Here is a 14439-nt window from a genome sequence, read left to right as displayed (position 1 = left end):
AACGGGGCGCAGAACTCTGCCATTTGCTTAGCCTCCCGGGAGCTTCCTAAACTCTGCCGGCGGCTCGCAATCCCTCCGTGGACATAATAAGTGTCTTGTGTTCATCTGAACGGCTTTGCTTCTCCAGTAAGGCCAACGAAGCTAGAATTATCTGTGCCTCCTGGGTGGATGTCATCTTCTTGTGTATTGGTGCAGGGATGTGTGCGAGCGTGCGGGTTTCTCTCCTTTCTCTCCTAAGCACGTGGAGCGGAGTTTCTGTCACAACCACTGCCCTACGGGTCCGTTGCCAAAAATCGCCCATCGCCACCATCACCGTGTTCGGGGTTCCTCAGGAGAGGACGGGACAAGTGAGGAGGCAGTTTGGTGCAGGCAGAGTTGGCTGGCGGCATCTGAGAAGGAGAAGATGGCGGGCAAGAACTCTCTGGGCAAAGGCAGACAGATCCAGGTCCTGAGGAATTCAGGGAAGGGCTCAACGGTCCGTATATGGGGTCAAATTGGCGGTGAGGCTGTTCTCCCCTCTTCGTACCTTCCCGGTCCCCCTGTTTCTCATTCACTGAGATGACACTCGGGAGAAGTTGATGCATCGGCCCTGGAGGGGAGAAACAGAGAGAAAACAGGAATTAGAGTGCAATGAAACAGCGGAGACCTAGGACCACCTTTGGCTTCTCTCTTCTTTGGGACGAAGCTGTTGTCCAAAGTTGTTGCTTCTGCGATTAGGCTGGGAATTAAAATTTACTTCTTTTTCCTGGAAGAAAGGATGCTCCAGTGACACGCCGCTCTTCCTCAGTGAAAAGCAATTGAAGACTGTGAGCCCTAGGTGAGACAGGGCTTGGGTCCAACCTGATTTGCTTATATCCATCCCAGTGCTTAGTACAGTGCCCGGCACTTAGTAAGTACTTAACACATACTACAATTATTAAGTTAGTCAATCACTCAATTCATAGTATTTACTGAGCATTTACTCTGTGCGGAGCAATGAACTAAGTGCCTAGGAGAGTACAATACGATTGGTAGACACAATTCCTGCCCTAGAGGAGCTTACAATCTAGCAGGGAAGACAGATACTAAAATAAACTATATCTAGGGAGAGCAATAGAGAATAAAGATATGTGTGTAAGTGCTATCTGGGGCTGGTGGAGATAGGAGTACCCAAGTGCCTAAGTAACACAAAATACCGAAGTAGCAGTAGGTGGAGAAGTTGGCGGGGGTTGGGGGGAGACGAGAGATTAATCGGGGAAGGTCTCCTGGAAGTGATGTGATTTCTGAAGGGCCTTGAAGATGGGGAGAGCAATGGCCCACGGGATGTGAAGCAAGAGAGAGTTTCAGGAATTAGCCAGCGGTCAGTGGCAAGAGAGACGAGAACCAGACACAGTGAATAATAGGTCTGTCTTTCCCTAAATCATCAGGGACTCAAAGTATTCTTCTTTCCCCTTCAAATACTGACACCCACAAAAATTCACCACCCCGACATAAAAGTATTTTCAGATTTTCAGAATGAGCAATTTACCGCACGGTTGACACAGACGAGTTCTTCTTTAGCAGTACGAGAACCCGGGGGAGGAGGAGGGAAGCTGGCACACCTTTCTGAATGGCAGAAACATCCACCAGTGGGGCAGAGGCAGTGAGGGGTCCATTAGACAGCCAGACCACACTTTTGGGAAATACATTTGAATGACCCACTCCTCGACCTCGAAGACTCTATCGAGAAAGGGTGGCATGATGATGTGCTAATCATGATTAAGCGCTTAGTACAGTGCTCTGCACATAGTAAGCGCTTAATAAATATGACTGAATGAAATGTGAGCAAATGCTCAGGGTTCCTGCCTTCTCAATCAATCAGTGGGCATTTATTGAGCGCTTACTGTGTGCAGAGCCCTGAATAAGCGTTTGGGAGAGTACAGTATCACAGAGTTGGTAGACACATTCCCTGCCCACCACTCGTTTACATTTTAGAGGGACAGACAGGCATTAATATACATAAATAAATTATGGCTATGTACAAGGGTGCAGTGGGGCGGAGGGAAGTGTGTAGATCCAAGTGCAAGGAGGATGCAGAAGGGAGTTGGAGAAGAGTACATGTTGCCAACTTGTACTTCCCAAGCGCTTAGTACAGTGCTCTGCACACAGTAAGCGCTCAATAAATACGATTGATGATGATGAAGAGGAAATGAGAGACTAGTCAGGAAAGGCCTCTTGGTGGAGATGGGTCTTCGATGAGGCTTTGGAGAGCACACACTACAATAAAGTTTGAAGACACAGTCCCTGCCCACAAGGATCTTACAGTCTACAGGGGAAGACAGACATTGAAATAAAATATAAACAGGGGAAATAATAATAATAACAATAATAATAATAATACTGGCATTTATTAAGCGCTTACCATATGCAAAGCACTGTTCTAAGAGCTGGGAAGGTTACAAGGTGCTCAGGTTGTCCCATGGGGGGCTCACAGTCTTAATCCCCATTTTACAGATGAGGTAACTGAGGCGCAGAGAAGTGAAGTGACTTGCCCAAAGTCACACAGCTGACAGTTGGCGGAGCCAGGATTTGAACATCTGACCTCTGACTCCAAAGCCCGGGCTCCTTCCACTGAGCCGCGCTGCTTCCCCTTGGCACGGGATGAGGGTATTACAAAAGCGTCGGGGACTGAAAGGCGAGTGATTAAAGGATACAGATCTAAGTGTACAAGTGATTGACTGCACATCCTGTATTGCCAATCTTGTTGGGAGGAACATGTCTTCCAACTCCGTCACACTGTACTTTCCCAAGTGCTTAGTACAGTGTGTAGGTGCTCAATGAATACAACTGATTGACTGATTGATACATGACGCAGAGGGAGAATGAGCAGAAGAATGAGGGCTAAGGGACGGTATCTTGGAGATGTGATTTTAGGATTCATTCACTCAATCGTATTTATTGAGCGCTTACTGTGCGCAGAGCACCATACTAAGCACTTGGGAAGTTCAAGTTTGCAACATCTAGAGACGGTCCCTACCCAACAGCGGGCTCACAGTCTAGAAGGGGGAGACAGACAACAAAACAAAACATATAAAACAAATAAAATAAACAGAATAAATATGTACAAGTAAAATAAATAGAGTAATAAATTTGTACAAACATATATACATATATACAGGTGCTGTGGGGAGGGGAAGGAGGTAAGGCAGGGGGGGATGGGGGGAGGAGGGGGAGAGGAGGATGGCACCCTTCTAAAGTGGGAGGTGGAAAGAACAATCAATAATAATCAATAATAATCAATTGAATAATCAATAACAATCACTGCTTAGAACAGTGCTTGGCACATAGTAATAATTGATCTCCTACTGTGTGTGGAGTACTCTACATACCCCTCAGGAGAGTACGACGGAACTAGAATACATGATTCCCTCCCTTGAGGCACTTACAATAATAGAAATTAAATGATTTATTTAATAAATATTTAATATTTATTTAATAATTTAATTTATTTATGTATTTATTTATTTATTCTATTGTAATAAATTACTGATAGGAATCATATTTATGTATTTATGTATTAATTCATTTATTCTATTGTAATAAATTACCGATAGGAATCAGTCGGTCAATTTTATTTATTGAGTGCCTAGTGTGTTCACAGCATGTGCTTGGGAGAGTACAATATAACAATAAACAGACACATTCCCTACCCACAACAAGCTTACAGTTTAGGGGGGAGGTGGAAATAATAGGGTATAAAGATATGGAGAGGCAGTGTGGTTTAGTGGAAAGAGCACAGTTTTGGGAGTCAAAGGTCGAGGGTTCTAATCTCAACTCCCAGCTGTGTGACTTCGGGCAAGTCACTTAACTTCTCTGTGCCTCAGTTACCTCATCTGTAAAATGGGGATTAAGACTGTGAGCCCCAACCTCATTACCGTGTATATACCCCAGTGCTTAGAACAGTTCTCGGCATACAGTAAGCGCTTAGAGAAGCACCGTGGCTCAGTGGAAAGAGCACGGGCTTTGGAGTCATAGGTCATGGGTTCAAATCCCGGCTCCACCAATTGTCAGCTGTGTGACTTGGGCAAGTCACTTCACTTCTCTGTGCCTCAGTTATCTCATCTGTAAAATGGGGATTAAGATTGTGAGCCCCATGTGGGACAACCTGATCATCTTGTAACCTCCCCAGCGCTTAGAACAGTGCTTTGCACATAGTAAACACTTAATAAATGCCATCATTATTATCATTATTAAATACCATTATCATCATCGAGGAGGTGAGAAGAGGTTGTTAATACCTAAAGGGATTAAATAATAATAATGATGGCATTTGTTAAGCGCTTACTATGTGCCAAGCACTGTTCTAAGCACTGGGGGGGAATACAAGGTAATCAGGTTGTCCCACATGGGGTTCACAGTCTTAATCCCCATTTTACAGATGAGGTAACTGAGGCCCAGAGAAGTTAAATGACTTGCCCAAAGTCACACAGCCGACGAGTGCTGGAGCCTGGATTAGAATCCATGACCTCTGACTCCCAAGCCGGGGCTCTTTCCACTGAGTTAATGCTGAAAGGGCAAACCCAAGTTTTACTTCCAGAACTTTCTACTGGCCAAGGTTGCTGGAGTCAACGAGATCAAGACACTCCACCATTTAACATCTTACTGCTAAGAGGATGGATTCGAGAAGATAAAGAAAAGCCAACTTCCTTGTGAGCGGGGATCGTGTCTACCAATTCTACTTTATTGTACTCTCTAAACCTCCTAGTACAGTGCTCTATAATGATAGCATTTATTAAGCACTTACTATGTGCAAGGCACTGTTCTAAGCGCTGGGGAGGTTACAAGGTGATCAGGTTGTCCCACGGGGGGCTCACAGTCTTAATCCCCATTTTACAGATGAGGGAACTGAGGCCCAGAGAAGTGAAGTGACTTGCCCAAAGTCACACAGCTGACAATTGGCGGAGCCGAGATTTGAACCCATGACCTCTGACTCCAAAGCCCGGGCTCTTTTCCACTGAGCCACGCTGCTTCTCTATACATAGTAAGTGCTCAATAAATACCACGGATTGATAGATCCAGGAATGGTCCAGCCCCGTGGAGGCATATTATCATCTAGGCCGGCAACCCAGACCCCCTTTCCTGGGAAGTTCTCCCTGGATTTCACCTTCCAGCCACGGGCAGGATTGCCAGGATGGTTGGGTGGGGTGCAGGACGGTTTGGATACACGGATCCGAAACTCTGAATTTCAACGTAAATCCTGCCAGATCACGGACTTCAGTCAGCTTGCGGTCAATCAATCAATCAATCGTATTTATTGAGCGCTTACTATGTGCAGAGCACTGTACTAAGTGCTTGGGAAGTACAAATTGGCAACACATAGAGACAGTCCCTACCCAACAGTGGGCTCACAGTCTAAAAGGGGGAGACAGAGAACAGAACCAAACATACCAACAAAATAAAATAAATAGGATAGAAATGTACAAGTAAAATAAATAAATAAATAAATGAATAGATAAATAAATATGTACAACCATATATACATATATACAGGTGCTGTGGGGAAGGGAAGGAGGTAAGACGGGGGATGGAGAGGGGGACGAGGGGGAGAGGAAAGAAGGGTCAGAAAGCAGCACTGCTTGAAAGCGTGGTCTAAAATAGGGTATGGCAAAAAAAACCTGTAATTCAGAGACCAAAGCGGCTCAAGAAATTCTACGTGCAGCAGCTCAAAGTTGTGGTTGGACGGAACACGGAATCAGGTCAAATCAGCAACTTCCTTGGAATGTTAGAAAGCTTCTCCACAAAAAAAAAAAAAAAAAAAATTACTCTTCAGAAGCTGTTTAAAGTGTGAACAGGTTTGGAGTAGTCAACTGACTGATTATTTCTGCCTTCAATCTCTTAAAGGCAGGAACATCTTAACTTCCACCTAAAAATGGAATTTAATCTTTTTTTTTTTTATTTGGAACAGACAACTAGCTGGATTCCAAGTGGATTTTTTTTCCTGATCTAGTTAGGAGTTTTAGTAGTCGCGTCGGGAACTATTGATCACTTTTACTTGCGATAGTATTAAAGTCTGACAGCTAGAGTACCAGCAGCAGAAAGAATACTGCCACCGCCAAAGCCGCAATTTGTTTATGCTTTTAAAAAGGGAAGACAATTAAAAAATTCTTCCAGCCCTGCTTTCATTCCATTTTAAAATCCGCATTAATATAGAGGGTATTAATACAACCAAAAACGTAACGGTAACATATAAATAATGCATTCGAGATCTATCTGATTTCTTTTTTGAAAAATGTATTTCTTTTCCATGGGAGATTAAGTCGTGTAAACTAAAAATATTGGGATTCTTCCACTGTTATCTCGAAAGCGTATTTAAAATTCTGTTTAAGAAGATGCCTACAGTTGAACAGGGCCATTTTTAGTGACTTTTCTGGAGGTGTGATTCTGCCCAGTGCAGAGAAAATTTCCCCAAAGAAAAAAACCATCCTAAAATTCCACCATTTGTGGGGCGCATTCCTTAATTAATTCCCCAATTAATTAAATCCACAATTAGCACTTAGAATGCATTCCCAGGCATCCTCAACACTTATACGGCTATTCAATTATATAGTCAATGACCTTTCTGCTTCTTCATCCCATCAGATCTGCATTACCGCTTATCAATCAATCAAGAGTATTTATTGAGCGCTTACTATGTACAGAACACTGTACTGGTGCAGCCAAAATGTTATCCTTGTTCTTCCTTTCGTTCTCACCATCTGTGGATAATTTTTGTAAAGGGAACGTAAACTTGGCTTCTGTTGGACTCTCCCACGCACTCATTAGGGACTCAATAAATGTCACTGAGGAACTGATCGATTTAAAGATGATTCCCAGGGACGATGGATGCTGCTATTTCTTAATGTAGCCGGGTGACACTGGGGCTCAAAGGACACCGATGAGTTGTCTTGCCATTTTGGAGAAACTGAGCTTCACTTAGCATGAGGAAGAGAGGGCAAAATGCTAGAAATTTATATGTTTTTAAAAGGTTTATGACACAATTCAGATGATACTCTCAAAACGAATCATGTGTCATCTCAGTTCTAATGCCTCCCCCTTTAGGAACATCTAATTAGGGAATTATATGATAAAATCTATTTCGGCCAAAATGAAAACGAAAATCACTAAATATTTTCTATTCTGCTTTGGACTTCACTGATTTGCTTTGAGTAAATTGATTTCTGACCTAAGAGCAAGCCTTAATAATGAATAGAACACAGGGGCTTATTAATACCATTTCCAGAGTCATGTTTTATGCTACACTCACAACCTCAAACTCAATTAGTCAATCAATACAACCAATTTGAATTCAGATGTATCTTGCCTTGTAAATCATTGGGTCATAAACCTTAACAATACCAACATGTAGTCAGTATAAAATTGAACTAAATTAGTGTCTTAAGGCTACATTAATTTAAAAATGAGTTATGAATTGATTTCCCAAATTTCCCATGGGAGATCAAAGAACCCTGGATTTTCCTCATTGAGCAGGAATCTCAACTCCTTGGCAGTGGGAAAGGAGACATTTAGGATACGAGAAGCAGCATGGCCTTGAAGAAAGAGCACGGGCCTAAGAGTCAGGGGACCTGGATTCTAATCCCAGCCCTGCCAGTTGTCTGCTGTGTGACCTTGGGCAAGTCACCTAACTGCTCTGTGCCTCAGTTACCTTAAAATGGGGACGAAGATTGTGAGCTCTATGTGGGACAGGGACTGTGCCCAACCTGATTATCCCTTATCTGATTATCTGATTATCCCTTGTTGCCAACTTGTACTTCCCAAGCACTTAGTACAGTGCTCTGCACACAGTAAGCGCTCAATAAATATGATTGATGATATTATCTACCCCAGTGCTTAGTACAGTGCCTGAGACATGCCATTTTTAAAAAAAGGATAGGTCCTGTGTTCACTGGTATGGGTGCACTGTGTTGAGCGACATTAGCATTCCCCGAACCTTCCCAGTCCCAGGTTTTTCTTCCAGGCCTTTTCCGGGATATATTTCACTGCAATGGCTGTTATAATACTACAGACATCCTGTAAATACTCGTTGACAAGCTAAAGCATAGAACTGCCGTTTAGTTTAGATATTTTTTTTAAATCCAGATAGCTGATTTATACATACGCTGGCTTGCGAAAGAGGTTAGTAAAATCCCATGATCTATGCAATTGTAAAGAACGTTTGAAGTTTAAGAGCGGGTCCACATACAAGCAGAATCAAACGCCCACCCAGGCTGACATAAAGAGGGGCAGGAAATCTCTCCTGTCAGGGATTAACTTGAGCCTGAGGGTAAAATATAGACAGAACTACACTTTGGGGTGAAAGTCATCTCGCTTGGAGAGAAAAAGGCTCTGCTTAAACTTAAGCCACCACTTCCAGTGACTTATTCTGTTCTTGCCAAGTACCTATTCTCTGTACTGCTACAATCAATCAATCAGTCAATCAATGGTATTTACTGAGTACTTATTGTGTGCAGAGCACTGTACTAAGTGCTTGTGAGAGTAATAAACATTACTACCACTCCTCTGAGAAGAGGGATGGTTTAATGCTAGCGTTATTGCTCCTGCTTTTATCACTGGCATTTATTGAGCACTCGCTATGTGCAGAGCGCTTGGGAGGGTAACAGTACAACAGCACTGGGAGAGATGTGGAGAAACAGCGTGGCTCAGTGGAAAGGGTGGAATCAGAGGTCATGGGTTCAAATCTCGGCTCTGCCACTTGTCAGCTGTGGGACCTTGGGCAAGCCACTTAACTTCTCTGGGCCCCAGTTATCTCATCTATAAAATGGGATTAAGACTGTGAGCCCCACGTGGGACAATTTGCTCACCTTGTAGCCCCCCCCAGTGCTTGGAACAGTGCTTTGCACACAGTAAGCGCTGAACAAATACCATAATATTATCATCATCATGTTCCCTGACCAAAATGAGCTTACAATCTAGAGGGAGGAGGAGACATTTGCTTCACCAGTTGGGCAGCGTTGCCACCTCAAAGTCACCAGTCCTTCTGCTCACAAGGTTCCTGGGGTTCCTTGTGCCATTTAAAGCCGAATCGATCAATCAGGGGTACTTACTGAGCACTCACTGTATGAAGGGCTCTGCACTAAGTGCTTGGGAGAGTTAAACAGAGACAGTAGCCACAAGAAGCAGAGGAGCTCTGCTCTGGCCCTGGGAGTGGATGGATCACCACAGCGTGGCTTAGTGGATAAAGCACAGACCTGGGAGTGAGAAGGACCTGGTTTCTAACCCTGGCTCTGCCGTGTGTTGGTTGTGTGACCTTGGACAAGTCACTTCCCTTCTCTAGGTCTCAGTTCCCTTATCTGTAACATGGGGTTTAAGAATGGGAGCCCCAAGTGGGACAGGGACTGTGTCCAACCTGATTAACTTGGATAATAATAATGTTGGTATTTGTTAAGTGCTTGCTATGTACCAAGCACTATTCTAAGCGCTGGGGAGGTTACAAGGTGATCAGTTTGTCCCACGTGGGGCTCACAGTCTTAATCCCCATTTTACAGATGAAGGAACTGAGACCCAAAGAAGTGAAGTGACTTGCCCAAAGTCACACAGCTGACAAGTGGCAGAGCTTGCATTAGAACCCAAGACCTCCCAAGCCTGGGCTCTTTCCACTAAGCCACGCTGCTTCTCTTGGCTTAGTGGAACCAAGTTCCACTAAGCTACCCCAGTGCTTAGAACAGTGCTTTGGCACAGAGTAAGTGCTTAACAAGTATCGTTATAATAATAACAATAATATCATTATAATATACATTATTGCATTCTGCTATTGTAATTATAATATTGTTCATTCACTCATTCAATCATATTTACTGAGTGCTTACTGTGTGCAGAGCACTGTACTAAGCACTTGGGAAGTACAAGTTGGCGACATATACAGACGGTCCCTACCCAACAATGGGCTCACAGTCTAGAAGGGGCAGACAGACAACAAAATGAAACATGTGGACAGGTGTCAAGTCGTCAGAATAAATAGAATTAAAGCTAAATGCACATCATTAACAAAATAAATAGAATAGTACATATGTACAAGTAAAATAGGGTAATAAAACTGTACAAATATATATATAGTTTATAACAATATTATTCATTCATTCAATCGTATTTATTGAGTGCTTACTGTGTGTGGAGCACTGTACTAAGTGCTTGGGAAGTACAAGTTGGCAACTTATATTATTTTTATATTATTATATTATATTATATGTTATTAATTATATTATTATTATTATTAATAGACTGTGAGCCCATTGTTGGGTAGGGACCGTCTCTATATGTTGCCAACTTGAACTTCCCAAGAGCTTAGTACAGTGCTCTGCACACAGTAAGCACTCAATAAATACAAATGAATGGATGAATGAATGAATTAATGAATGAATGGAAATCTTACATCCATCCATGGGCTTGGTACAGTGCTTGGCACATAGTAAGCACTGGAGTTATAATAACGGCTACGAGGGAGACCATGGGAAGGGGGAGTCCCCACCTTAAATATTAAGGAATACACATCCCTGGCAGACAGTAAGTGCTTCAAAAATACCACACACATAATTAAAGATTTTATTTTTTTTTATTTTCCAGAAATTTTATTTCACCAGAAACCCTGCCACTGCAGCACTCCTGCGGCTGCCACAACCCTGCCACTGCAGCAATCCTGCCGCTGTCACAACGCTGCCACTGCAGCAGCCCTGCCGCTGCTGCAACTCCACAACTGCAGCAACCCCGCCACTGCCTCAATCCTTCCACTGCGGAAACCCCATGCCTGCGGCCTGCCACGGCCTCGATCTTACCACCGCAGTGACCCTGCCACTCCATTTGAATCTGGAAGGTGGTCCTTCTGAGCTCTTTGGCCTGGGTCATCTCTAGAAATCAGATGACGGTGGCTGCATTAACTAACCTCGGCCTGGCAAGGCCCAAAGCCGGACAACTGGACTGTCCATTGCATTCAGGCTGCCCTAACGACTGTGCTGGACCTCTCTGCCAGAGACGGCCAGATGTTCATTCTTTATTGGCTATTTTAGACCCTTTCCCCAAGTTGTTGCTTTTTTCAAGCGATGATGGCACTGAAGCTTCTGATAATGAAGAAAACATATTTTTACGTGGGATTTCGGGGGTTTGAAATATACAATGTAACATATGTTTAACACATAACATATGGAAATAAGAAAAAGCAAAGTCTGAATTTTCGTCCCAAAAGCTAGATCAAAAGCTAAGGAAGCCAGCCAAATGAGGTCAGCTCCAACCCCCTCCGTGACCGGGTAAGAAAAGTCATCGGGCGCTTTCCATTTGCCAAAAGCCAACATTTTTCCACATTTCAACACTTTTTCCTGGTCCTTTCGGCTGCACACTGGGTAATTTGCTAAATAGATTTCTCCCTAGCTGGGGCTGGCTTGTTTGTCGGCCCAGCTCTTTGGGGGAAGCGAATACCCGACTGGCTCCTACAGCCCCATCCCAACATGGTATCGAGGGCTCAATCGCCAGAGCAGCTCTCTCCTTCTGCCGGCGTTTTAGCAGGGATCTTCACTGTGGAAGCGGAGAACTGAGAGCTAAGAATTTTCCAGTGCTCCTGACCCAATCAATGACCAATCTGGACACACAATAAGATCAACAGTAACAATAATAATAACAATTGTGGTATTTGTTAAGCCCTATGCGCCAGGCACTTTACTAAGTGCTGGGGTGAATACAAGCAAATCAGACTGGACACAGTCCCTGTCTCATACAGGGCTCACAGTCTTAATTCCCATTTTACAGATGAAGTAAATGAAGCACAGAGAACGGAAGTGACTTGACCAAGGTCACACAGCAGCCAAGGGACAGAGCTGGGAACAGATATTTCTGACTCTGAGGCCTATGCTCTAACCACTAGGCCAAGCTGCTTCTCATGGCCTAGTGGATCAAGCTTAGTGGATAGACTTCAATCAAACCCCCTCCACCCACAAGATCCCAAACCAAAAAATCGTGGGTTTTTTTCTCGAGAGAACTATTTTGGGCACCAAAATGATTCAGAGTGTTGTCACCACAAGTGCTGACTTTTCTCTTGCAGACTGTAAGCTCCTTTTGGTCAGGAACTGTACTTAATAACAACAATAATAATAATAATTGGGGTATCTGTAGCGTGGCTCAGTGGAAAGAGCACAGGCTTTGGAGTCAGAGCTATATGGGTTCAAATCCCGGCTCTGCCAATTGTCAGCTGTGTGACTCTGGGCAAGTCACTTAACGTCTCTGGGCCTCAGTTACCTCATCTGTAAAATAGGGATTAAGACTGTGAGCCCCACGTGGGATAACCTGATCACCTTGTAACCTCCCCAGCGCTTAGAACAGTGCTTTGCACATAGTAAGCGCTTAATAAATGCCATCATTATTATTACTATATGCCAGGCACTGTACTAAGTGCTGAGGTGGATGCAAGCAATCAGGTTGAACACAGTCCTAGTCCCATGTGGGGCTCACAGTCTCAATCCCCATTTTCCAGAAGAGGTAACTAAGGCCCAGAGAAGGAGAATAATAATAATAATAATAATGGCATTTATTAAGCACTTACGACGTGCAAAGCACTGTTCTAAGCGCTGGGGAGGTTACAAGGTGATCAGGTTGTCCCACGGGGGGCTCACAGTCTTCAAGATCCTCATTTTACAGATGAGGTAACGGAGGCCCAGAGAAGTGATGTGACTTGCCCAAGGTCACACAGCAGCCAAATGGTGGAGCTGGGATTAGAACCCATGACCTTCTGGCTCTAGCCACTAGGCCACATTAAAGAATCTGTCGGGAAGCTGACATTGCCTGCCTTATGGTGGGCTGCGCCCAATTCTTTCTGTGGCCCTGAGCTCCACATTTGTCTGAAGGCAGACAAGGAGCTGGCAACCATCACTAGTCAACCCTCACGGGGCACGACCCCCAAAGTCACACGTGCACCAATGAGCGGATTCATTATGCCTCCCAAGCCCAGGGGACTCAAAGGCCCACGCCGTGAGATATGATCTGACAAAGCTCATTTTGACTAAAATCACCCCAAAGGAAAAGGTCTAGAAGAGGGAAATAAAAACTCCATCACTTGCTCAAATAGGGGCTTTAAAGCTCCTCAGTGAGCTAGGGCTCTTGAACTAAGTAGACTAGTTCAGGGAGGAAAAATATAAGGGCCAAGGGTGAGTCTCTGGTGATGTGTCTCCCTCTAATAATAATAGTAAGATGGCATTTATATTAAGCGCTTACTATGTGCAAAGCACTGTTCTAAGCGCTGGGGAGGATACAAGGTGATCAGGTTGTCCCAAGGGGGGCTCACAGTCTTCATCCCCATTTTCCAGATGAGGTAACTGAGGCACAGAGAAGTGAAGTGACTTGCCCAATCAATCAATCATATTTATTGAGCACTTACTGTGTGTAGAACACTGTACTAAGCGCTTGGGAAGTACAAGTTGGTAACATATAGAGACAGTCATCATCATCATCAATCGTATTTATTGAGCACTTACTATGTGCAGAGCACTGTACTAAGCGCTTGGGAAGTACAAATTGGCAACATATAGAGACAGTCCCTACCCAACAGTGGGCTCACAGTCTAGAAAGTCACATAGCTAATTGGTGGAGCCAGGATTTGAACCCACAACCTCTGCCTCCAAAGCCCGCGCTCTTTCCACTGAGCCAAGCTGCTTCTCTAGACTGTAAGTTCACTGTGGGCAGGGAATGTGTCTTTTACCTTGTACTCTCCCAAACGCTTAGTACAGTGCTCTGCACACAGTAAGCACACAATAAATACAACTGATTGATGTGTGAAGAAAAGAGTGGAGGAAAAATGTTTCCAGTTGAGGGGGATGCTCATGCGTAAGGTGAACACCGAGTTAACTGGTGAGCTACTGTGCTTCAGAATGGATGGGATTTTCTGCATTTCAAAACCATGGCAAGAGATCTCTTCGGCTAAATCTGGGCTTTTATCTGCATGTGCACAAAGCCAAGCTAAGAATGAAGAGCTCGATTTTTCTTTTTGTTCAGGGAGGAGAAGTAGGAGGACCATGGATTTTAATGATGACATTTATTAAGCGCTTACTATGTGCAAAGCTAAGCGCTGGGGAGGTTACAAGGTGAACAGTTTGCCCCACGGGGGGCTCACAGACTTAATCCCCATTTCACAGATGAGGGAACTGAGGCACAGAGAAGCTGAGTGACTTGACCACTTTGTTAGCAGTAGCGGGGACGGTCGCCAGCGGCAGACGCCACTAGCTCTCCAGCGTGCCCACTTTTCCGAGCTCCGTCCGTGGCAGCGAAAAGGGGAAAGCTCTGGGTACCGTCTTTAATGCTCTCTGTTCTTCTTTCTACAGTGCACTTCCAGATAACTGCCAGTCATTTGGCCAGGGCAGCCCACAGGAGGTAGAAGAGGCACAGATGGTCCTAATGCATAAATGTAATCTAGCGAAAGGTTGCCAATGCCAGCCCAGAACGGAGTCCAAA

At 44.3% G+C, this 14439-nt stretch overlaps 1 protein-coding gene across 1 annotated transcript in view; it reads right to left on the bottom strand.

The window, feature by feature from the left end:
• Positions 1 to 231: 231 nt before the first annotated feature.
• ANTXR2 (ANTXR cell adhesion molecule 2) overlaps positions 232 to 14439 on the bottom strand; it is a 168109-nt gene continuing 153901 nt past the window's right edge. The window contains exon 17 of the mRNA XM_038759122.1: positions 232 to 589. Coding sequence (XP_038615050.1) covers positions 551 to 589 — 39 coding nt within the window. The 3' untranslated portion in view covers positions 232 to 550. The remainder of the gene's footprint in view (positions 590 to 14439) is intronic.

This window comes from Tachyglossus aculeatus, chromosome 17 (genome assembly GCF_015852505.1).
Source record: "Tachyglossus aculeatus isolate mTacAcu1 chromosome 17, mTacAcu1.pri, whole genome shotgun sequence".
Taxonomy (NCBI): Eukaryota; Metazoa; Chordata; class Mammalia; order Monotremata; family Tachyglossidae; genus Tachyglossus; species Tachyglossus aculeatus.
Note: the sequence above shows the minus strand (reverse complement) of the source record. Positions and strands in the feature narration are given on the sequence as shown.